This window comes from Lagopus muta, chromosome 2 (genome assembly GCF_023343835.1).
Source record: "Lagopus muta isolate bLagMut1 chromosome 2, bLagMut1 primary, whole genome shotgun sequence".
Taxonomy (NCBI): domain Eukaryota; kingdom Metazoa; phylum Chordata; class Aves; order Galliformes; family Phasianidae; genus Lagopus; species Lagopus muta.
Genome location: NC_064434.1, coordinates 52,116,947 through 52,143,328, shown reverse-complemented (window position 1 = coordinate 52,143,328; position 26,382 = coordinate 52,116,947). Strand labels below are relative to the sequence as shown.

Below are 26,382 nucleotides of genomic sequence, written 5' to 3'. Positions count from 1 at the left end.
GCTTTTGAAATTGGAATAAAAAAATGAACAACAAACTTTGTGAATCATAATTACTAAGTATCTCCGCTAACTTAGCAAAAGGATTAACAGTGTACAGCTGCTGATCAAAATAAAGACAAGTCACAAAAGATTTTATTTTAATATTTGGTATTCAAGATGGCTCATCTGAAGCAGACCTTTTCATCTCTTTTCACCTGCTTTAGGGAAACACCGTCTTTCTTTTTGCAAATGGTAAGATGGGACAGTTGCCTAGACACTGATGAAGAAAATGTGAATTTTGCTAGAAGAGATGAACTGAACAGGGTTCACAGTGAGGAGAGAGAGAAGCCAGATGGACCCCTGAAATTTGAGCTTGACATCTGCCATCAGGATCCAGGATATGAGACTCCAGCTCCACTTCCACAGGCCCGGGTAAAACTGCTCTCCAGCTGGGAAGCAGGATGGAATGTGACCAATGCTATTCAGGTAAATTCTTACTGCTCTACTCATTACAACTATAATTTTTACAATTTGGTCATCATTTAGTCTGCTTTTTTTTTTTTTTTTTTTTTTTTTAATTCACCATCATTCTGCAATTTTCTAAATGATCTGTGAAATTATTACTAATATATTTCAATTTTACTGCATAAGATTAACACTCTATAAAAGTATTGCTCCAAAGGGAATTAAAAAAAAACATACACAGGGATGTTACTTAAAACTTCAGAAATATTTAAACTAGTAGAAAATGAAAAGGTGGTGATTGCATCTTTTCTAAATGTCTGTAAATTTTATTTGGTAAGTATATTTTAATTCAGTTACGGAGAAGTATGAGAAAATTGAGAAAAATATCTCCTAGAAATAGGGCAATAAGAGTTAGATTGAGGTCAAATATTTTCTGATGTGTAAGTTACACTAGATATGAAATGGAGCACGAAACACACAAAGTGTGATAGTACTCTTCAGTGTTAAAGAAAATAGTCGAGTTGGCAAGACCTAGGGATCTGGTCCTAGCATTTTCTGTGGATGTGAGTCCTTTTTCTGAGTCCTTAAATTTAGCATAAAATGTTTCAGATTCTTTTTCTCACTTTTCGTGATTCTTTTCCTTACATAATTCAATCATTACAACTGAATTTGTGTTTGACATGGTAAGAAGAAAGTGATACCCACAGATACATCTATTCCCAGTAACTATTTGACTTTTTTATGGCACTCCAATTATACAAAAAAAATCCTTCCGATGTCACATAAGTCTGTGCTCATGCTGATGAACATTTGTTTATGTATTCACTTCATCCTTCAGTTCTGCAAAGGAGTAAAAGAAAAAGGACGTATTTTAACCTTGCTCTATTTTCAGACGTGAGCACCACCACACGAGAGCCAATGTAATAACATTTAGGGCACAGTATCACATCATACTCAGAAAGTACTCAGCTGTGAATAGAGGTCCTAAAATAGCCAAGCTACTTTTTAGTAACATTTTTTCTCTTTGATATGTCTCATCAGCCTCTAGTCAGAACAGGAGCCTGGGTTGAGAGTCCATTGCTATCTTTGTGAGTTTTACCTTTAATTTAACCGAAGCCAAGATTTCATTCTGGAACTCAATTTTGTCAATATTTGCTGTATGACCTTTTGAGAAGTCACCTTCTCCCTCACTCATTGTTTTTCCTTCTGAAAAACAAAAGCAATAATGTCTCTGCAATGCATCAAATTGTCTAAAAAGTCCCAAATGTCTTTATGTAGACAATTACTAATAATCATTAATATTATGGCTTCCAGCTCAAAAATAGATCTGTTACATAGAGATGCCCATTTAAAAACTGGAGAAATTCAAGCTAACTTACCCAGTCATATCAGTAACTATGGTCTGAGTTAAAACTTTCAGCTTTGTAAGCTTTGCATGCTGCTCTTTGATCTCAAATATTTTAGAAATCATAATTAAAAGAGAAGGCAGCTACCATTATACTGGGCTTTCATTCTAAAGCAGATGGCAAAACCTGGGAGCTACAGTTCATCTAAAAGAATTAACAAAATGTTCCAATGACACAATGCAGTGCTGAGTGCATATGGGAGGACATATGTGCACGTGCATGCACATTTCCTATTTCCCAATACTTTGGCATTCCATTTAGGAAAAAGGGTAGACAGAAGAAGGAAAAGAGGAAAGGCAGAACAGGAGAAAACAATATTAGTTGGGTACCTGTGAGGAAAAAAAAAATAACAGTTCAAAGAAACTTCTGTAAATAGCTTTGAAGAGAACAATAGAATTACCTGAATAATAATTAAAATAATCCAAACATTCCTGACTGGTGAAAGCAACCTGTGCCAAAAAGACAGTAGTTTTTGCCCTACCCGGAGGAAAGAGCAGCAGTGTCTTGCATGACAATTAGAGGTAAAAATTTAAGCAGAATTCAGACCTGTTTTAAACAGATATTCCAGAATATTGTTAGTCTATAAGTGAAAGTATTTATTGAAATTATTTTCATATTTATAATGAGAACACGTACATCTTTGGTTCCCAAAATTAAGTAGAAGTGTTTTCTTAGATTGCTCAAAATGCAAATGTTTTCAATCAATGACATAGTTTTTTTGTTTGTTTGTTTTTTAATTTCAACTGAAAAATTGTGCAGCTTTGATGACAATGCTGTTTATGTAAATGATTGCCTGAGACATTTAAAGTTTCCAGGGAAACACGTTTCATATTCCAACACTGAACAGGCAAATGAAAATCTGTATCCAGTTAATCTGAGTAACGACAGAGACCATAAACCTGAATTAATTCAAAAGGGAAAATGAACAGTATCATCTGTCAGAGTGATGCAAGTGGTATTTGTGTAGAGCAGTAAAAGGCCAAAAAAATTTGTACTAACTTATACAGTAACTCTGGATATATGAGCAAAGCAACAGTAGCAAGAAAAAATAGCAGTTAAATTCTAATGTTATAGCCTTTCATAGCGGAATCAAAGTTCATGTTATTATGACTGTAATTTACATCACCATAAGTCTACCTTGCCTTATTTGGTCTCATCAGGACAAGCAAGTTTAACAATTAAAATACTCAGCCATGTACCCAGGCAATTCCAAAGTACAATTACTTTCAGCTCCATGATGCTTGTATAAAAGCACACAGTTCTCCCCTGCATATTTGGTGAAATAATGACATGTATCCAATCATACTGAAGGTGTATTTTGACTCAGTGCATGCTTCTTCACCAACAGTGAACAAGAACTTGCTTGCTGTGCTCATAAATATCTGAACCAGTGGAGGTGACCCACTGTCTCATACTTAGTGTGATGGCATCATAGCTGAAACACACCACCCATTGCCTCACTGTGCTCACACCCATCTCTGTATTTCCATCAAGCTGGGCCATTATAGATAAATTTCCAAATTGCGTTCTGATCTGGCTTATCTCTATTCATGTATGAGACTATAATATTTACTTAAGAATATCAAATAGTTCATATTTGTTTCTCTATGATGATTGCTCTGAGTTACCCACCTACTCCCTAAAATAACTAAATCTGCAGTGTACGTATTATCAACAACTCCCATAGTCTTAAGTATGAAACAGAGTGACACCAAAGCAGAATTAACAGGCATGTCCCTAAAGATATACAGGTAAACATCTTTTAAAAGTGTCTAAATACGCCTTTCATCAAGATTTACTGACAGTATAAGTATTTTATAAATATAGAGATGTACATTCCTATGTGTTTAGAAAGCTAAACAGCCACTTAAATCTTGATCTTAAGTGATCAATTTTTCCAAAATTGAGAACAAGGGTGAACTCTGTCAGTTGCCCAGGGCAGTAAATTCCTTGAGGCTAAAGTCATACTCTCCAATAAATTATAGACGTCTGAGTGAACCAATCTTCTGTATTTCATATCAAAGGATGGTACTGAGAATTAAAGGGAGATGCCTGATGCACATATCTAATCTAGGAACAACAAGTATTCCAAGTTTCTAAATAGAGCTAGTCAAAAAGTGACAACACAAAGCAAAATTTCAAACCTGTATGTCTACATGATGCACATAAAAATGCCAATTTTTAAAGTTTTAGATAAAATGCACCTACAGTACTAGATAAATTTATTCTTAATGTGTTTGCAATCTCAAACTCATATGGCTGCAACTAGAGATCAAAAAAGTCTTAGGACGTGTTGAGGGCCATCTAAATTTAAATATGTTTTTCCTTTGATAGAATGTCACCATTATAAAATGCAGAATATAAGTTGCATTTTGTGTGTAACTAATGTTCATGCCCTGATTTTCTCTTTGTGGGGGAGCAGGGAGAAGGGAGTAAGATTCTGGACATGTCACTTCTAAACTCAACCTTTTATATCCAATCCTTTATTCATATCTTTCATATTCAAATTTAGCTCAGATTCTACACCATAATTCTTTACTTTCGTTATTCACATAGCATGGAGAATGCTGCATACAGTATACATATTCTCTCTCATGTCAACTCTACTTTTTTCACAAAAATGTGTTATATTTCAGCAATGAGATTATATCTACTTCACAGAAATCTCCTGATTTGATGTATAAAGATTGAGCAGTGGATTTATTTTGAGTTAACTAACTGCCATTCCCATAAATCTAATTAGAGAATGTTTTCTATTAGCCAAGTTTTCTTTTCATCAGCTGTAAATACTAGAAATGTTATGAAGACGGGACTCCTAAACTTTTCCTTGTTGTATCATTCTCATGGGATTTAAGTTGCTGTTTTGTAACTTTTGCATTTTTTGTTGTTTGTCACATCACTGGAGCAATGAACAGATGGAGGGAGTGTTGAATGGATTTACATCAGCATATTCTACTATAACTACTATGGAAATGATAGAAGTGGCAAATCAGTTTTCCATAGTCCTTTTGTGTCATATTTGCTAGCAAGTAGGATCTGTGGTATAGAATAAATACTCCACAAATTATTCCTTGGACATACAGATGATTCCCAACATATGCACCCTTGGTTCAGAAAGCACTATACTACCTGTTAAAAATATGGCTTTAAAAAGTAATTGGTCAAAGTATTACAATTCCTGCAATCTTCTAGATGCCAAAAAGACATATTAAAAATCTTTACCAGTTAATGCAGTCCTTAGATTATGCTTGTATGTACCATGGGCACAAAATTCCATTTCCTACTAGACGAGTAGCAAAAGATTTAAAGGAGGTTTGCTTCTCTCTCCCTTTCTCTTACCCTTACATTTCCCCTTTCATAAATGACTCTAATAACCTTTATATGTTGGCTATAACCAATATACAGTGATCTATAATTTATGATGTTGATACTTTGAGGTAATTAACATGTATTTCAGATGGGAGACATTCTTAAATACCGCACTCAACACCCATTTGAGGTTTAGCTGGCAAAATCAACCATAAATGTGAATATCCTGATAACACTGGGTGTCAGATTTATTTTAATATGTTTACTCTTAACTGATATCTTTAATCTCTTTAACTGATTTCTACCTGAGTCCTAGTGACATAGCTAACCTCACATCCTTTTGATAACAGTAGCTGGAAACACTGCTGTGCTTAAATAAATTCAAATTGTTCTGTTCAGAACATTGAATTATAATCTTGTATTTCAAAAACCTATTCATTTGACGCTTTATTTTTAGCAATGTCAAATGTTTATAATTTCCAGTCATGTCAACTGAAACTCCCTAAAATATATCTATTTCATGTCTAAATTTCAGAGCCATCATATTGTAGGTAATTATTCTTAGAAGTAGTAGCTAAGCTACTGTAATGCATAATACACTTATCCTGAATTTTTATGTTCAGTTTGACACTGTCCTCTGAAGCCTTTTCTGCTTTTTTCCACATACACCTTTCAAAGGTGCCTCAAATATGGCCAATGGGCTCAGCTGCACCCTGTGGTGGGATTGATGGAAGAGACTGCAGCTGGCTGTGTGCAGCAGTGCCCTTCCCACAGAGCTTTCCTGCTCCCTAACACCTGGAAACAGAAAGCCAATATCAGCAGTAGAGCACAATGCCTTGCTGATGCATTTGTCTAAATGTTTCATGCCAGTGCAAAAAAAAGCAGTTTTGTCACTGATCTGTATGCATTTCAGGACAGCGAAGAAAAGTGTACAGGCAGTATTTGGAGACTGATTTTTCAACCACTTTTGTAACTCATTTTTCAGGAAAGCCTATGAATGGAGCTATTATGGTCCAGTGTTTACCTGACATTTTAATCAGATTTTAAAATGTAAGAAACAGATCATGATCAATAAAGTTTCTCTGCACTACGCATTATTTAGAGCGTCCAACCTGCAGAGCTGACTATTGCCTTCTGAATTGTAAGTGCTAGCACTTCAAGGAACTGACTTTTGAGGGGCAGGAGCTGATAGGCTGTTTATGGCTTGGGCGTCTCCCACTTTTTCCCTTTGGCCCCTTTCCTCCCATTCTGCAAGGAGAGTGAGCTCCCTGCAGCTCTGATGGGCTCAGGGCTCACAAGTCATAGTGTGAGCTGCAGGAGAGCAGCTGGAAGAGACCAGCTCAGCACTCCTCTTTACAGCCTTGCTCTCCAGCCAGTAATAGCACAAAATTTTGGTTTAATTGAAATTTGTGAGGTGTTTTGACACTCTGGCAGGCACATCAGTATTTCTACCATTTTATATTTCAGCTCAAGAACAGTTCCATGAATGAAGTGAAAGCACATATTCACCTGAGAGGTTTTGACTTTGATAGTCTTCAAAGGCCAACTACTATCAGTGGTGTTGCTAGAGTTCAACAGACAACCTGCCAAGTGTCAGAGGTGTAATTTGCATTACATTTACATATATTTGCAAAAAAAAGTTTGTCAGTGTGTATTTCTCCCATGACATACATGGAATAAATGTTCCTTGTGAGTAATACTTTGAAAACCTGAACATTGTGTCTCCCTCTAGACCTCTTTATCTTTACTTTCTTCATTAGGAAACCTTCAAGCCATGCAGGAGATGGCCTGTTCCAGAGGTGTTCATGCCTAAAAAATCTTTTGCTTGCAGTGATACGGAGATATATACTAGTGTACACATGCTAAATAACTCCAGCATGCATTTTTCACTGCAATAATTTTTGCATAACAAAAAGAATACTTCATTTATAAACCATTTATTCGTAGGTCTTTGCTAACACCTCTTCAACTTTTCAGTCAAACATAAACTACACATCTTTTCCTTAGCAATCTACCATTTACCTTTCTCATCTGCTGACTGATTTCAGTTCTTCAGGTTAAAATTAAGATCATGAATTCTTTAAAATTTAAACAAGCATTCTTATCAGCTTACATGATTGCCCTTCTTTGAGCTGCCTTTAAATATCCTTTTGCTGAAAACATCACCTTTACAAGCTACAGTAGAACCACTACTTCTCTTGACTTGCAGTTTCTGATATTGAGTCATGGTTTCATTGACTTCACTGCACACTGCATTTGTTTACTGTTATCTCACCCTTAGATTTTAAATTATTTGAAGAAGAGACCATCTTTTTGCAGTCTGTTTGCACGATGTCTGGCATGAAGGGATTCTGACCAAGGACTCTCAGGTGCTCCAATAAGGAAAATATTTTAGAGACTCTTTACAAAACAATGATCATTTAAATGTGGGCTATGATAAATCAGCCTGGTATCTGATCCAATTTCCTCCCTCTTTTTTTTTCAATATGAATAATTTTTACTTGTGATTGAGATCCATTGTGGGCACAAAATAAGTCAGCAGACTAACAAGATAGAAGTACTTTTAGAATATTCTGGCATTAAAATGTGTATGCCATCTTAAAAATCCTATCAAACAAGAGAATGTCAGAAACCTGATATTAAAGATAAATGTGTGAAAGTTATACCTTTTGAAATAGTAAATACCAAACAAATTCAAACACTTGTCATCGGTTTCAAGTAGCTGACAACTTTATTCCACAGAACCCAAAACAGCAAGACTTGCTGCAGAACAAAGATCTTTGTCTCTCTCTGGTCAAGTGGATAACTCAAATACTTTCAATCTACACTAGTCAATCTGCCAGACTTTTTGGTCTTATTAGTACCTAAGTATTTTCTACGGGCAGAATAGAAACATGGCATAATTTCTTCCCCTCTAATTCATGGTGGGGTTTCATTAAAAACCATTATTATTTGGCAATTTTGAATTTATATGTATATCATCTTACTTTATTGCTGTGATAATGTTTGACCTACCTTTCCAAATAAAACCCGTATTGCCTTTTACAATGACATACCAGCCTGCTATGGCTGATGTGTTGTGCACACTCATGCCTTTTTACAGGTTCTCACACATATCACTAACTAGTTATCCCTGATGGAAAATAGTCTTATAATCTTGCCATTTAACTTCTTTAACCTGTAAGATGCACAACCTCAGAGAATTTATTTGCTTTAATACACAGCATTTACATATATAATTCCTCCCAAGATAACATTCCTTCTAAGGCAGGAATAGCATAATGATAGCTGGTAAACTGCAAATATTTTGCCAGATATAAGCCCTTTCCAGAAGGAAATAAACTTCCTTCATTTTCATTAGCAATTTTTTCAGCAAGAAGCTCATGTTTATATATTATATATATATATAAAGGTGAGCCAGAGAGCCATAAGTTTCATCAAAGAATAAATACTAGGACAAGATCAACACCTATAGGTATGAGAATTTAATATTAAAAATAAAGGACTTCCAAATAATTATAATGTACTGACAGAATCAGAAATAGTAATGCTTCTGTAGCTGACTTTCCAAATGGCAAAGCTTCTTTCTCACAATCCATGGATGTTTAATCTACCATTTACTTCAGTCTGTATAATTTCTGACAATGAGAGATTCAGCAATATGGCACAAGCTTTGTCTGAATGAGTAAATCGAACTATTTGAGAATATAAAAAGCCATAAACACTGATTACACACAGTAGTGCAGATGATATACTGTACTCTAGTTTTAGCATTGTTAGCTGTATAAAAGCACAATAGAAAATAATGGCTTCCATTTGCATCTATTCTCCCTCTTCCCCCCACACATACCATGTTTCTTGGATGAAAATGTAGCTCTGTGTTCTTGGCCAGTGGCACTAGCTTTACCGTATCTGCAAACTGTATTCACCAAACAACAAAAAAAAAAAGAATAAATTTAATATTTACTTCTCAAAATTGTAAACACATGAGTCAAAGTGAGGAAACATTCACTTCAACTTATAGACTCATCCCACTATCTGTTTCATTTTGTCTCATTCTATTTCATGAACTGAGACAAATAACAGGACTAAGAGATTGTATTTTGTAATTACCTAGAACAAAAATAATTTAGTTGCTTAATGATATTAGTGGCAATGACAAATTTTGTCTTGGTGTTTCCATAGGTGTTTTCATTTGTTATCGTTTCTTTCATGGCTCAGTTTTCCTTTTTAGAAGTTGATTCAGGGTCACAAACAGACAAATTTTTTGTTTTTCAGTTTTAGAAACCATTCTAGTGTGATTACTTCAAAATAAACTGCATATTTCAGACATAATGAGTAGTTCCAAGAATTTGCAGATATGTGAAATATAATAGCATAATGTAAGAGATATTATAAGATATTATACATATGTATATATATATATATAGTTACTACTAATTCCCTCATTTAACTGTTTACATTATATTTAGGAGTTGGCACTGAGATCTATTCTATCTCACCACATTTTAATGTAGTTCCCTTGTCTCTTGCTGCATCAAATCTCCAACTCCAAATGACATTTCCCTAGTCACTTTCCCTTAAGGGTCTTAAAAATCTTCCAAGTTTTAATTAGGATTTGGAGGTTTAAAATGAATTCTCTCCTCTTGGTTTTGCTGTTTTTGCTTGCCTGCTGACTTTTTCACTTTTGCTGGGAAGCCAGCCTCTCTCAGTGATTTTCCTTTTGTACTTTTTATTGTTGTCATCTCAAGTTAAAAATAAAATACCTAAAATACTTTCACAAAACTGTAGGCTTCCTTTTGCCACTCAGATGGGATTTCAGAGGCTCTTTGCTGTTTCCTAAATTGTGAGGAGCTGCCATTCAACCCCTAAAGGTTTCTTCTAATCAGAAAGGATAATTGTCTGCATAATTCATGCTTTCCCTCTAGCTTTCTACTGATTTTTGTCTTATGCTACAGTTATATGTTTATCATATTATTTTTCCTCACAGCTTCTTGCCTGTCATATTCTCCTATCCCTTGTTGCTACCTGATATGGTTCATAACCTTGTATTGCAATATTTCTTAGGTTACATAACAACACATGTGCAGGTGTTGTTCCCAAACTGCCCAGCTCTTCCTTTGCTCTTCCTAGGCACCTCAGAATCTCACAGCCTTCACAAGGAAATCCATCTCATTCTGTAGGTGATAAAGAAAGATAGGCACCTTTGGTGGAGCTTCGTATATCCTAAAAGAAGTGTCCTATGCTCTTTGAATGAATAGTTCTTTTGTGATGTTTGTTTCTATCTGCACTGTCCAGAGCTAAGAGTCATTTTATTTTTGCTGTATTTACATAGAGGAAGTTAGGAATCTCATCTCTAACTGCATCACAAAGAAGGTAGATTTGTAATGCATATCTCTTCTGCTACTATGTGTATTCATTCATTACACACCTGTTTTAGACAGAGAACTTAAATGAGATAAATAGAGTTCATAGATGTTAAGAAACACTCATTTCCTTGTGTACCAAAGAGAGTAAAGAAATACTTACTTCAGAAACTACAGTACAGCACTGAATTTCCATGAAAATCCATGAACTTCATATCACAATAAATAAATAAATAAAGTCTTTCATCCAGATATTTGAATATAACAAATGAAAATTTGGTGAAAAGAACAGAAATTAAATGCAGTCTTAATCAAATATCTCGAATATGAAATCACTACAGCTCTCAGTACTGAAGTAACTCTGTGTAGCTGAGAAGTTCCCCTGCTGTGTAAGAATAGTCTAAGTTGAAAAAAAGAGAGAGATGCAGACTTTGACAATAATTACTAAACTAACTTTGCTTTGCTAATGAAATTAATGGTTGGGATAGATGACTTTAGTAGTCTTTTCCAATCTAAAAAATTCTATGAGATGATTCTATAAAATATTCATATTTCTATCCATGCAAACAGTATTCGTATCTAAAAGCTTAGAGTAATCATGAAGTCAAGAAAGCAAAATTCCTCGGTCTGTTCATCCAAAAACTCTTAGCTGTTACTTCTGGGCAACGTCTTGTCTCCATGTCTTTCCAGTGTTGTCATGGACCAAGAAAAACAATGGAAATAAATGAAAGCAGAGAAGAAATCTGACTTATTTTATAACTTCAGCACTCATATTCATGGGCCGATAGATATCAAGAACCGCAGTGTCACAGTATGTGTAACCATAATGAGAAATTACTCCTCAAGTGATAACAGTTTTAGTATGTTACATCTACAGACCTTAAAAATGCTTCTTTGGCATGCAGTCAATATGCCATATGCCTGCTTTCACAATACATAACTGTAGACCCTTTTTATTTTATTTATTTCAGAAGGGAGACATTAAATAGTTTTGCTTTTATATTGAGTACTAAGAGGGTGCAAAAAAAAATCACATTTCATTTCTCATCTTTAATTTTTCTCTTTATTATTAACTATAAAAATTAGGGGATTTCTGGCTAATCTACTCAAAATTAGTTGAATTATCCATCTTTGTTGAATTTTAAGAATGATACTATCTTTTATTTCCTTGCAGAATAGAGACACCTCCACTATTGGAATTCATTTGCAATATCATCTTCATCTATATCTGCATGTGATGAAACTTTAGCATTGAAATCCACTGCTCTTTCTTTTATCCTAAAGACAGAAGCCTCAGGGTGCCACTGAAGTTTAACTGAGGTTAAGTGAACAAAAGCACTGGAGATTTGCTGTCTACACTTAGCCAAGCAGTAAGGAATATCTTTTCACATATATACAACAATATGCTGCAGTATTTTATATCAGTTGGCTGATTCATGGATACAAAAAATAATAGTATACCACTATTTAGGTCTTTCACCCAAACTATTAACTGCATTTTCTCCTGGCAGTGCTGTAAGATGAGAAATTTCCCCTTTGCATGCCGAGCTCTGGGAGTCATTATATGTTGAGTAGAAGTCCATCAAAAATTGGTGAACGAGTCTGTGCAGAGGAAAAAACAGGATAATATTGGTCAGGGGAAGAGTAAGTCACCTTTTACTCTGCATGCAGTCATGATAAATCATATGCCAGCTTTCACAACACATAACCCAACCTCCAGAAGATATAACCTGGCTTCTTTCTCACCTCTCAGAAGTGTGTAAGATTTGTTCTATGCAGCCTTGCTTTTGTAAGTAATAAGAATTGCTGCTAATCCAATATAGGCAATGCTCAATAAAAAATCCTAACAAGCCGAATGCTTTCTCTCAGCCTGATTTTCTACACACTTGTACACTTCCTTTTGTTATGTCAGTGCAGACTCAGATAAAGATGTTAGGGTCTTCACTGCTTTGCTTTGCTTTAATTCCAGTCTCCCATAGTTCCCTCTTTTCCTCCCCTTAAGCTCTTTCAAACACACTTTTGAGGAACCCCATTTTCCTATATTTGGATGTTTTGAGTGCCTATCTATCTTCAGGTGAAAACCTGAGAATCTGTGATGAGCTGTGATGTGAGAAATAGATAAGCAGACAGTGACTCCACATCACTCACCACTACTAATTTTCAAAATAATTTTAGTTTTGGCTGCTTTAATTTTTTCATCTCTTTTTCCTCTTCTCCCCATAATGCGTAATAAAAGCTCTCATTCCTTTACCAAATCTTGCTTTGTCCTTTGAGACTCAGGGAAATAACATATTTTCTTAAAAGGTAATTTGCTTGGGGGATTTAGTTTGTTTGGCTCAGAGCATTCTTACAGACAGCTATGAATTTATATAAACTAACATTTTCCATCAAACCAGAATTAACTATCAACATATTATTTCAATCTGAGAACAAATATTTAAACAAATACAAAGTCAACGGGATCAGCTGTCATATTCAATAACATCGGATCTTTATTTGCTGAGACATTTTCCTTCCTCTGTTCCCTTACCTAATCTTTAGGAGATTCTTAAGACTAATCTGGCTACTGACAGGAGAACAAAAACAGTGACTTCTTTTTCTGTCGAATGGATGCATACATTTCACAGTATGGATTGTGCACCTTCCTTACCTGTGTATCTTATCACAGCATTTCCTGAGAAGTCTATCTGCCTTATCAAATGTTTATGGGACCTGAAGATTGACAGACCAACACTTCTGAAATTTCTCTCAGTATATGAGGTGATTGTGGCCATTAATCACAAAATAAACACATTACTCACTTTCTTCCCTGAAGCTAAAGCAGGCTGGCATTGGCAGACAAAAAGAATAAAGACAAACCAGGAAAAACAAGATTGCTGGGGTACATTTCAACCATCCTTGAAGTTATAGGAAGATTTTTCACTGGCTTAAAAAGAGATGGATCAGCTGCTAAGGTCATACAGGCAATGGACAATATTTGAAGTTTTCCATAGAAGAAATACTAGTATTTTTTGAATTCAAACTCTGTGAACAAACAGATAAGTGAGGAAGAAAGAGGATGAAATCCTTTCCTGGTGTCTGTAGATTAATGCCAGGAGTCTGTGTTGCCAGCTAAAGAAGCAGAAAATTCTTAACACTGAAGAGAAATAGAACATAATTGATATTGCAAATACAGTTATGTGACTGAAATTTTAAAATAATTAGATAAAGCTTGTTTACAAAAAAGAACATTGGTAAAAGGAGTGAGTGCAGCACTTTACTTTAGAAAGATGATTATCTGTGTCAGAGCTGTTGTCTGGAAAGACAAATTGTATTGTTCTTGGTGCCTTCCATTCTAAAGACCTGTGCTGGAGGTTGTATGCAGTCTGTAGTAAAACATCATTAAAGTTTCTAAAAATGATAGATGATAATTATCTAACACAAAAGGCATTGAACCTAACATAAGGTAATTCTATTTTGAGCCTCATTACCTTGAATAAAGATGAACAGATCAGTGGATCTAATTGCATTCATTATGCGAAAACAGAGGACAGTAATATACGTACACTCAATACTTCAAAGGAGAGAATTTTAAAAACCTGGATAAAATTTTGAGAGATAATGGGTTAGAAAAAATAAATACAGAAAGCAAATAGTGGAAGTAATTTGAAAGTTACTTAACAAGAATTTATGAGGTGTCCAGAAGTCACATCTCACAATTAAGAAGCAGTACGCCTACATGTTAAAACCCCTCCAACTCCAGTCATTATGTGAATGTATCAATTAAAATTTAACAAATATATACCTATAATAAAAGGGAGGGAGATTGAGTGTAATTGTTGTAAATTATAACTCATGAAGTCTAACAAAGAGATATAGGAGTCCGAAGACATTAGGAAGAAATGCATCCTCCACAGATTAGGACAGTATTTAGGATTTTTTTTTTTAATTCTGAAATTCTGAGATTACCTGTTCCACACCGCCATATGTTAACTACCACAGACAACTATATACGTGCTTTCAACTAAATGAAAAGGTAGAAAAACTAACCTAAAGATAAATGTCAAGGGAATTAAGAGAAGGATGTATGTATAAAACCAGAATCTACTCCAAATGAGTATAAAAGGTAAATCTAAAATCAGCCAGCATCCTTTGTCCTCCTTGTGGCACGCAAATGGACTTAGGCGTCAATGTCACACACACCAGTGCTGTGAGTGGTTTATATCAACTTAGAGATTGGTAGTATGAGATTACCCTCTTCCCTAAGATTTCGCATTGAATTTTGCAATGCTGATTCCCTCTATTAGCTGTAGAGGGAGCATGTAAAATTGTTCATAATTCTAAAAATAATGTAACTGTTCCTAGTCTCTATCTGAGGGAATCAAGATGTGCTTCTAGCAGAGGATTAGAGTTAGTCATTTTGAAATTTTACAGGATGGGCATCATGCTATTCTGCATAAGACATTTTGAAGTCAGCTCTTAGAGTTTCAAAGGTGTTTGTTCACACTTTGTTCACTGTCCAGCCAGAGAAACAGGCTGAAAATTAATTTCATCTTTGCTATCCACATATCTTAAGGTAGCTGAGTTAGAAATAGGGGTGATTTTTTTTTCAAGTGTTTATAGAGGAACATTTGATGATTAGCTTAGACTGGGGCAATTAACTATTACATAACTACAGTTAGAATTTTAAATGAATGTTAAGATGTCATCAATATTTTGAAAGCAGAATGCCTAGCAAGTGTGCAAGTGGGAGACTTAGCTATAGATACATCTAATCTGATAATGCACAATTGCTACTACGTTTAGAATTTTCAGTAGACTATGGATATCATAATGATATTTAAAAAGTCAGGCCAACTATTTTAGCCTATTAACAATTTTGAGAAAAATAAAGTAACACTAATGCACTTTTTAATTGATATGCAATAAAAAGGTAGGAATATAATTAGTGTCAATCTTCAAGGTGTTGAAGAAAGTCCTTTCTGTTCTTATTAAGCACACTTTATATAATTCTTTGTTGTAATTTAGGTAGTGAAAAATAATATATTTAGACTTTAAAAGGATTTTTGACACGTTAATACACAACATTCTGATTTAACAATTAACGTAGCAGTAAAATACATCTTAAGTGGATTAATAACTGCCTAAGTGACAAATCCTAAAAAAGTAACTGTCAGTATAGATTGATTGTCAAAGCAAGTTATTGAGCACAGGAACAGGCTGCCCAGACTTTATGGAGTCTCCCACCCTGAAGATCTTCAGAAACCATCACGGGCCTGAGCACCCTGCTCTGGGTTTCCCTACTTTAGGGGGTGTTGGCCCAGATGGACCCAGGTATCTCTTCTAAACTCAACTATTCTGCAATTCTTTGGTTCTGCATGAGTTTCTGGTGTGGTTAGGAAGTTTTCTGGTAGAATAATTAGGAGCTTGTCCAATATTGTTCTGTGTTGTACACAGTGACCGGGAAGAAAATACAAAATCTCTTTTTATTATAGTGGTGCCTGAGAAAGGTAGAAGGCCAAGGACATGAACAAACAGGTAGCTCCATTATCATGGCATGAGATTAAGAGATTTGCCATATTTTAAAATGTAGAGCTAATAAAGTAGTATGTTCGTATAAATACCACAACAATACCCTTTTACAGCAGTTCTGGAAAACAATGCACGTTAAATGAAAACAAATGCTTCTTGAATTTATCTCTCTGCTCTTAGAAGAAAATGCATGAAGGAGATTTTCCTGTGTAGTTTCTATGCCTAACACAAATTCATGCACAGAATCAAATGTTGGGAATACAGTTTGGCTTAACTGAACTGTTCCAGTGGTGTAACTGCAGATTGCCAGAGAGGCAATCAGACCTCATTCAGCAGTCCGACATATTAGCATGTGTTCTGCACATAGCAGAACTGTACTAACTTAATTGTTTTCAGTTAAGTTTATCTTCATTTCTTAATTTATTTTTTCATCTGATTAAGTCTTAAGGTGAAATCTCTCCATATTTTTTTTTTTATTGTACCATCACTTTTACTCTATTTTATTCAATTTCCTCTTGACATATTTCAGCTCTGACCACGATTTGATCTTCATTGCTTTTAACTACCTTTCATTCTGCTTTGTTTTTTAAAGTGTCATATTTCAAGCCAGAATAGCTTATAAAATGAAGCATTTTGGGAGGGATTAAAAAATATTAAAACATTAAGAATTGTTGATGTTTTCTCAGGATGCTAAATTGTGCTTGTTTATCCATTTTTCTTTACATATTTGATTCCTTGAAGATGTACTTATCCTGAGGTGAAGTAGTGTCAAAAAGTCGGTATGAAAGTGAACAATCCCATTTTGACATTCTATGCAAATCTTGGCTTTTTAAACAAGAATCCAGTCTTGGTGATATGAGAAACAATACTATGTGGTTAAAAAATTGCAGTCAAGCCGTCAAGAAATGTAGAAATATTTTAATATGAAGACACAGATTGGAAATCCCAACCTGCTGGTTTTGTGTTTTTGGTGGATCAGTAATTTCTGGGGTTTCATCCTGGGGAAGTTCAGATAAGGCGAATAGATTCTAGCTGACTTCACCCTGCATGCCTTTTCCACTACTGTTTTTTTAAAGGCTGCTTCTTTAAAGGCTGATCACCAGTTCATCCACGAGTCCTCTCTTGTAGGCCCAGATGCCTATGTCTAAGTCTACTCCAGAGGTTGATGAGGACCTTCACCCAGGTACACGTGTTCACTCATTGGCAACATACACCAATACCCACTGCACTTCCATCAGTCTGGGTTGAAAATAACAAAGTCTTAAAATTATCTTGGGAGACAACAGCCAGGGAAGGGTCAGCCTGCTGAGCAAGTTTGGGTCCCCCCCTGCTGGCAAATAAACATTCAAGCTAAGCTGTAAAAATGAATTGCTTCAAAAACTCCTTCTCCACTCGTACTCAAGTATGTGAGTGCTTTTTCTCTGTGCTATTCTATTTTATAAACAAATCACCTTAAAAGAGAATTTTTCAGCTTATTTGGTCTCCCAGTAGAATACTTGAAAGTAAAACCACTTAGGCAGGCACACTCCATGGACAAAACAAAGATCTGCGAGGCAACTTAAGAAATTGCTCCTTTGGCTGCTCATTTTTAATCGAATCCTCACAGCTTAAGCTATCTGTTGCATACGTAATTTGGACACAAGACTGGATGAGAGCATTCATACCGATCCAAAAGTGGATTGACTGATGGCATAGAAATTATCTGTGTCCCCATTCCAGTGGCAGAGAAGCAGTGCTGATATACTCTGTCCATATTCTGTCCTCCTAAGAGGTGTACAAAAACCATGTTCAACAGCAATGCACCATGAAAGAATTTCTCTGTGGAGGAGATTCTCTGTGGAATTTTCCACAGATAGATCAAGAAATGGTCTAAGGTTGCTGAACAACTTTAAACGAGAGCACACAGCACAGTGCCTTTGCTGTTTTCTCACAATGACAGTAATCTAAGCACTTATTAAAGGTATCTTTTACATTGAAATTAAACTGTTTAAACTTGGTGATGTACAGGAAATGGTTCTAACAGAAAGTGTTACTTTTGAAAAGGTAGGAGCAGAGGATCAAATCCAAAGAGAATTTGTAAGTCTGAAAAAGAGTCTTTCAGCCCTCGTGGCCATCATTAACATTTTCTTGCTATTTCATAATAATTTGACAGTGTGCCAATACAGTAAACTTTCTTTCTCTCTTTCCATTTTTCTTCCTTATTTTCCTTCTTCTTTCTTCCTTCCTTCCTTTTTTTCTTTTTCTTTTTCTTTTTCTTTTTCTTTTTCTTTTTCTTTTTCTTTTTCTTTTTCTTTTTCTTTTTCTTTTTCTTTTTCTTTTTCTTTTTCTTTTTCTTTTTCTTTTTCTTTTCCTTTTCCTTTTCCTTTTCCTTTTCCTTTTCCTTTTCCTTTTCCTTTTCCTTTTCCTTTTCCTTTTCCTTTTCCTTCTCTCCTTCTCTCCTTCTCTCCTTCTCTCCTTCTTTCCTTTTTCTCGTTTTCTTTGTTCTTTCTTAATTGAAAAGCCTTTGCTGGACAGCTGGGAAGAGTGATAGAGTAATACAGATGCTGAAAATATCAACTAAAAGGAAAATTTGCACTTTCTGTAGAAATGTTCATTTTACAAATTCTAAGCTCGGTGTACTTAATTTGAAATTGGCAACCAGTGATTTGAAACTGGTGTGGCTGAACAGGGGACCTGTTTGTCAAACTCAAGAGTAAGAAGAAAACGCACAGGCAGTGGGAACAGGAACAGGTCTGCTGGGAAGAGTATAAGGAAACTGCTAGGCTGTGTAGAGGTGGGATCAGGAAAGCCAAGGCCCAGCTTGAACTGAAATTGGCTGGGGATGCCAGAAGAAACAAGAAAGGATTCTACAGGTACCTCAACCAGAAAAGGAAAGTCCAGGAGGGCGCATCCCCCCTAATGAGTAACACAGATGAGCTGGTATTAACAGACAAGTAGAAGGCTGAGGTGCTTAACAACTTTTTGCCTCTGTCTTTCCTGATAACTGCTCGCCACACAGATCTCAAACATATGGTTTGGTAGGAGGAGATTGGGAAAACTATGATCCTCCCACTGTAAGCAAAGATCATGTTCAGGTTTGTGACCACCAGAGCAACATCTGTAAGTCTATGAGTCCCAGTGAGATACATCCCGGAGTCCTAAGGGAACTGGCCTACGTAGTGTCACACTACTCTCTGTGGTATTTGAAAAGTAGTGACAATAACATCATATCCATTTTTAAGAAGTGTGAGAAGGATAACCCTAGGAACTACCAACCTGTAAATTTCATCTCTGTTCCAGAGAAGATCATGGAGCAGACTCTCCTGGAAGCTATGCTGAGGCACACAGAAAGCAGGGAGGTGATATGGGAAAGCCAGCATGACTACACCAGCGGCAAGTCCTGCTTGACAAACTAGTGGCCTTCTATGATGGTATCATTGCATCAGTGGACCAGGGAAGAGCCACTGATGTTATCTATCTCAACTTCAGTAAGGCTTTTGACACAATAACCCATAACATCTTTCTCTCCGAATTGGAAAGATATCAGTGTGGTGGGTAGACTGATGGACGAAGAGCTGGCTGCATTATTCAGTCCAGAGGACGGTGGTCAATAGGTCAGTGTCTGGATGGAGATTGGTGACAAATGGTGTCCCCCAAGGGTCAGTGATGGGGTCAATACTCTTTAATATCTTCATCAGTGACATCAACAGTGAGGTCAATGATCCACACAATGGAGCACCTCTCCTATGAGGACTGGCTGAGAGAGCTGGGGCTGTTCAGCCTGAGGAAGAGAAGGCCGTAAGATGACCTGATAGTAGCCTTTCAGTATCTAAAGGAGAGCTATGGAAAAGAAGGCAACAGACTCTGCAGCAGGCTCTGGGGTGATAGAACAAGGGGAAACAGTAACAAGATAAAAGAGGGTAGTTTTAAGTTAGGTATAAGAGAAAAATCTTTTACAATTAGAGTGGAGAGGTACTGGGATGGGTTGCCCAGTGACGTGATTTATGCCCCATCCCTGGAGACTTTCAAGTCAAAGCTGGATAAGGTCCTGAGCACCCTGATCTACTTGTGCATGCCCCTGTTCATTGCAGGGGAATTGGACTATATGGCCCTTAGATGTCCTTTCTGACTCTAAGGATTCTATGGTTCTATGTTTATTTGAAGAAAAAGTATAGAGAGAGCAAAAATGAGATTATTTAATAACGTCTGAAATTTCAAAAGTTGAAAAAAAAACCAACAACAACATTTTTCATCTTATGCTGTGTGTTAAGTACCAAATAAAATTGATATAAACAAACAGCAAGGAAATGTTAGAGGTTAGAATTATGTCATACTCTGATTAAACTAACAATTAAGCTGGGAAATGCAGACACCTGTGGGGAGGACTGCAAATGGCTGTCAAACGTGATAGTATCTGTGAAACACTTGCGCTTTGGTTTAGTTTGAGGCTAGTCAGATAAACGCTAATGGCCTAAATTCAGCATGGGGAAAAAAAAAAAGCCGTTCTGTGGTAAAGCCTGCTCTGACACTTACCTGCAGTTTAATTACACTGTCACCCTTCAGGTCAGCAGATACCTTTTGAACTCCCAAATGCAGGTTAAGGGGCAAAACAATGGTGCTGTGAGTATGGAGCAAATGAGATAAGCCTGCTACAAATTGCAAGAAACTGAGAAAACATCATTGTTCTTATGTTAATATGCAAGATGATTGTGGCTTTTATCTTCATGACTTTTTCACAGATCTGGTTTATTTACAATGCTTTTAAATTCAAACTATTATGTAAATGTTCTCTAAGGATTGTTTTCATAGGTAAGAGAACACATTTTGTACTTAAGGCAATTACTTATCTTCCTAGTCAGTGAAATCTGTGATTAAAAATGGCAAGACAGCAGAAGTTACATGCATGTACTATCTGCAGACCAGGTAGTCAGATATCTAGTGTTTTTAAGTAAGAAGCTTATTAAATAACAGAAATTAAGCACTTTTGAATGCTTCCATGAAGTTCATATAGGTAAGAAACACTAACTGTGAGCTAATTGGATCACAAGGCCCACGTTAGAATGGAGCCAAGCCATTACTGTAATGGAGTGGGGAGTTTGGGGTGACTGAAGTACAGTCAACTAGACAGTGGAATCCCAGCTCTTAAATGAAACAGCACCTGTGATTTATACCAGAAAACATTGCTGTAAAATGAAATCTTTAAAACAACCAAAATAGTTATGTAGTGAAAGTGAATAACTGTATTGTTATGCAAATAATAACCAAAGTACCTCTGTTACAATATACAAAGATGCTGACCTTTTAATCAAGAGGTACTAAGGCATGTAATTAATATGATCCTTCTAGCTCTTATTCAGCTATATGTTGCAGATATATTGGGAGCTATTGGGAATAGGTGAACGGTTGGACTGGATGATCTTTTAGGTCTGTTCCAACCTTGGTGATTCTATGATTCTATGATTCTGTGATTCTGTCTGTATCTAGAGTGAAGTCTGGTGAGACTGGCAATGCTTACGGTGAACAATTTCACTGACTTAGAGGAAAAATAATGTTTTAATTTCAGGGCTTTAATATTTCTTCTCCTGTTGATGATTCAGGCCAGTAGCGAGCCTGAAAAAGACTGCTATCTCATGGCTGGAAGAAAACAGTAATACTTTATATACATTGATGATTATTCAGTGTTTGAAAAATTGCCCCTCCTTATCAATCAAGCCTGAGACAATGTGTACGACAAAGAAATGGGGAGTAAGGTACAAAGCCCCTGAAGACGAGGTGAACACGAATCTTCTCGATGAACTGAAACAGAGCTGGCCTCCTATGCTGCCTTCACAAGAAAGACTGATGTTTGAGTGAGTTGAGAAAACATAAAAGACAAAAGCATGCCTGAAACGTCCTTATCTGATCTCATGGCCAAGATTATGGATGAAAAATTCATAAGCTGAGATTTAGACTGTCAAGTTCACTTCTTCTTCCTGAAAACAGTAAGCAGCACTACCTGCCTAGGAAGTGAGAGGGAAAGAACCTGTTGCTCCCTTCAAGAAGAGCAGGAGGGTCCGCCATGTTTCGCAGTGAATAAAATATAAGCACCTGAGCCTGTAAACAGTAGTACTCAGTAGTAACTGTAGGGAACAGAGCTCCTCTCTGATTAGAGGTATGCCTAAGAAATAGGACTTGTCCCTTCAAACTTCAGCCAATACATATTCCATGAAATGAGGTGCTCTCTAAAGGAAATCCCATTTACTTTGAAAAGAGCCATGACTAGCATTTTAAAATGTGGAAATGAGTAATGTTCAGAAAGCAATCAGTGATGAGTGCATAGTAGCAAGGATTTTATACAAAAATGTGGGTAGCAATTAATTCCACTGGGTAATACCAAAATGAAATCTAGAATTTCAGGAAAATTCTACTTGTTTTGAACCATCAGGTGGATGTCTTGATGGCTCATGTGATGTAAAAAACCTCTTTTTCTTGAGAGTTCACAGGTTTAGCAAAGTAGAATGAAGTTCTGGTTTGTTCAGAAATAGAATTAAGATGGAATTGATACAAATCAAGTCTTGTCTGGATGATAGCGAACATGACCATGAAAGTTCTTATTTCATCGCATCACCAATGCTATAATAAATACAGAAGTAAAAATTTCTGTAGAACTGTTTAACTATATTTTTTTCCTAAACTGCTTTATGAAATTTGAATGACAGTTTTTACTGGATAAATATATATATATATATAATTATGTCCATTTCTGAGAGTGTTTAGAGAAAATTATGTCTATATTTTTCATGTGTGGTTTAGACACCTAAATAAGTTTGCACAATCTAGAATCTCAACTTCTGAGCAAAATTGCTGTAGTAGTGGACTTAACCAATGTAAAGATTGTGTGAGGAGTTCAGAAGCCACAAAGAAAGCTAAAGCCAATGCTGCTGTTGCTTTAATGCCCTTTCCTTTCCAGAGGTGTGTTAACAATTATTAGACTGAAGAGAATTGTCATTACTGGATCTATCTACAATGCTATTTTTAGTTTAAATGAAAATTATGGAGATGGTGATAATACAGCTGCTTAATTTTACTGTTATTAAACCCATTTCATTAATATGTATGTTGACTGAGTAACTGCCTCGGAACCTTGTAAAATCACATCAGCGTTAAATATTAACTAAGAACCTGACTATATCATTCATCCACATTCTCCTTTTCCTAGCTTATCATTACATGTGTGTCAGTATGAGCAGTTATTTTTGCTGATAATTTCAGTTGTCATAAATAAACATACTTCTCATGGTTACCTAGCTGGATGTAGCAGCACTTCCACCATGCAGTTTGGTGAAAGCAGTGTTTGGTGAAGGGCAAGTTTGGGAGCATGACTTCTACTATACATTTTGCCTCAGGGATTTTCTGCTATCTCTTATTTCTCTTTTTCCTCTTCAGGGAATTTTTGTCCTGGGATTGCCATATGCTCTTCTCCACAGTGGATACAGTGGCCTGTTTCTTATTGTCTTGTCTGCAGCATTATGCTGTTATACAGGCAAAATTCTAATCGCTTGCCTGTATGAAGAAAATGAAGATGGGCAGCTCATAAGAGTGAGAGATACATATGAAGATATTGCAAATGCCTGCTGCAAAAAGCTGTCTCCCAGACTAGGTGGCATAGTTGTCAATGTGACCCAAGTGACGGAACTGATCATGACATGTATTTTGTATCTGGTTGTTAGTGGGAATTTGCTGTCACACAGTTTTTCATATGTACCAGTGACCAAGAAAACTTGGTCTGTAATTGCATTTCTTACACTGCTGCCTTGTGTATTTATCAAAACTCTAAAAATTGTCTCCAAACTCAGCCAGCTTTGTTCCTTGGTCCATTTCATTATCATCTTTGTAGTGATGACTTACTGTCTCACACAAATACATCAGTGGTCCTGGGCAAAATTCAGACTCTCCCTGGAATTTGAAGACTTCTTGGTCTCCATGGGGGTGATAATTTTCAGTTACACTTCACAAATATTTCTTCCTACACTTGAAGGTAACATGAAAAACCCAGGGGAATTTAGGTGTATGCTGAATTGGACTCACTTTTTTGCTTGTGTCTTGAAAACAACCTTTGCCCTGTCTGCATTTTTAACTTGGGGTGAAGAGACTAGGGAAGTTGTTACTGACAACCTGCCATCATTTCTTCAAACTCTAGTGAATTTGTGCCTATTAACCAAGGCCCATCTTTCTTATCCTTTGCCCTTTTTTGCAGCCACGGAAATTGTTTATGCTTGTATATCTAGAGGCAACTATTCCAATTACAGTTCCCCACTGTTTGCTTTGTGTGTAAGAAGTGTATTTCTCCTGTTAACTCTGCTGATGGCTATGTTCATACCACATTTTGCCCTGCTGATGGGTTTAACAGGCAGTATAACAGGTGCTGCTATGACTTTTCTTCTTCCTTCTCTCTTCCATTTAAAGATTAAATGGAAAAAACTATCCTTCTTTGAAAAATGTGCAGATATCTCTGTTTTTATTTTGGGTTTCCTTTGCAGCCTTGCAGGCATTATATGCTCAATAAAAGGGCTACTCAAAGTATTTGGAGAGGGGTAAAAAGATTTCCTGAAAGCCAAATAAGGCCCTAATCTTATATACACTTTTGTCCCATTAATCTATATGTAAGAGATTGCATCACTAAGTCAAATTAAGCATATGCTTGAATGTTTGCAGGATCAGGTCTTTGATTTGTATAAATATGTGGCTCTAAAAAATAAAGAATAATCTTTATAGCTTAAATGTACAACATGACCCACATTTAAAATGTTGAGAGGAAGAAAGTCATCTGAGATGGTTCAGCATTAAAGTAATGATAAAATAATTCAACTTTTTTTGTTAATAATTTGCATGCCCTAAAAAAGTTACTGCAAGAGATTCTACCAACTTCACCAGAATTTCTCATAGAGTTAGATGCTGCTCATCTCAAAGCTATCAAATCTAGCTTATAGGATATGACATGTGAATTTGAGAGAGCTGTCATTGCCAACTGATAAAATGTGATTTCACAGTATTGGCAGAATGTAATTCAACATGTGAACAGAACTAATCAGTGAATTTCATATTTGAAGTAAGGCAAGCTCTACTTCTTGTTTTTTAGCTAAGTAAAAAGAGAACTCAGTTTACAAGAGCTTTGAAAGCCTGTTTTTATCATGAGTTCAAATGGGAGCAGTCAGAGTAAAAGGGGCATTCTTAACAACTCATAGTCATGGAAAAAGGAATTTGTTCTAAAAGAAGCTAGAACTGATGACTGCAGCTTTTCTGCAAGTGTAATTCAAAAGATTCATGCCTCTGCAGTGCAGTTATTCTATTGGTTGGGTTACAAGAATTCTCACTGGTAGCATGAAAATGTTAATATGCAGTTCACTTTCCCTCATAGGCAGGAAATTTCTTTGATCTTTTTATTTTATCTAGTGATATTAAAAGCTCAATGAAGTAAATGAAGTGCAGTAAACAGATCGTCAGTTAAGTTCCTGTACAACTTGCTAGATCTTTAGCTTTAAAAGATATCAGCTTAATAAAAAGATCAACATCTCAGTGTATTTCACTTTAGGGATTAAACATTATGACAAGAAGCAATCTAATCAGAGTACTTTAATGAATATATATAATTTTATTGTACTAAATCTCTGTTATGTAATGTAATTAAAGTAATGCATTGAAAGGGAAAAGGTTTACATTTTTGCTTTGAACAGTTTCATACAACTTTCTATTCCATCATAGGAAAAGACCTTTGCATGTCAACATAAGACTGCATCACAGAGTAATAAGCAGAGGAGAAACTACATAACTAAACTATTTTTCTATGCAGTATCTTAGCATGAGTGCTTTCATCCTGAATGAACAACAGTGACCTCTCAAGGCTAATTTGCTGAATGATAAATAACTTGCAATTGAACTTGAAAGAAGAGTTCTCATAAACTTTGTCACCCTGCTCCTTTTTTTTTTTTTTTTTTTTTTTTGTCTCCTAATGTACTCTTGTCTTGTGTAGAATAGCAATGAAATCATTATTAAAACAAATGGATTGTATGATTACGAAAGCATTAAGAAAACTGAGGAAGTAACTGGGGAAGTCTTTTAGAACTCAGATTACTTCTTTGGTACAGTGGGTCAAATTCTGCATTCATCTTAAATCCACAACAGTTTAATTTATAGATGCTGACATTTATAGTGGAACAAATACGAGTTTGTATTTTTTTAAGGAGGCTTTTCATTTTTATGCAGAATGTCAAAAATATGGTACTTGGTGAAGTAGATGAAAGCTTGTTATTACCCCTCTGACACAGTCAGAAAGATATTATTACTGGGATGATGTCAATGAAAGGGTATCATTATTTTTTGTGTGGAGA

General features: G+C 35.9%; 1 protein-coding gene across 1 annotated transcript; it reads left to right on the top strand.

The window, feature by feature from the left end:
* Positions 1 to 228: 228 nt before the first annotated feature.
* Positions 229 to 24,592, top strand: LOC125688995 (vesicular inhibitory amino acid transporter-like). The gene is made up of 2 exons (XM_048935720.1): positions 229 to 465; positions 23,441 to 24,592. Exons 1-2 carry the CDS (start codon positions 229 to 231, stop codon positions 24,590 to 24,592), a joined length of 1,389 nt encoding a protein of 462 aa, XP_048791677.1.
* The last annotated feature ends 1,790 nt before the right edge of the window (positions 24,593 to 26,382 follow it).

Coding starts and splice junctions, on each gene's coding strand:
- LOC125688995 (XM_048935720.1), top strand. CDS start 229: ATGGTAAGATGGGACAGTTGCCTAGACACTGATGAAGAAAATGTGAAT. Junction 466..23,440: donor ATGTGACCAATGCTATTCAG/GTAAATTCTTAC, acceptor TTTCCTCTTCAG/GGAATTTTTGTCCTGGGATT.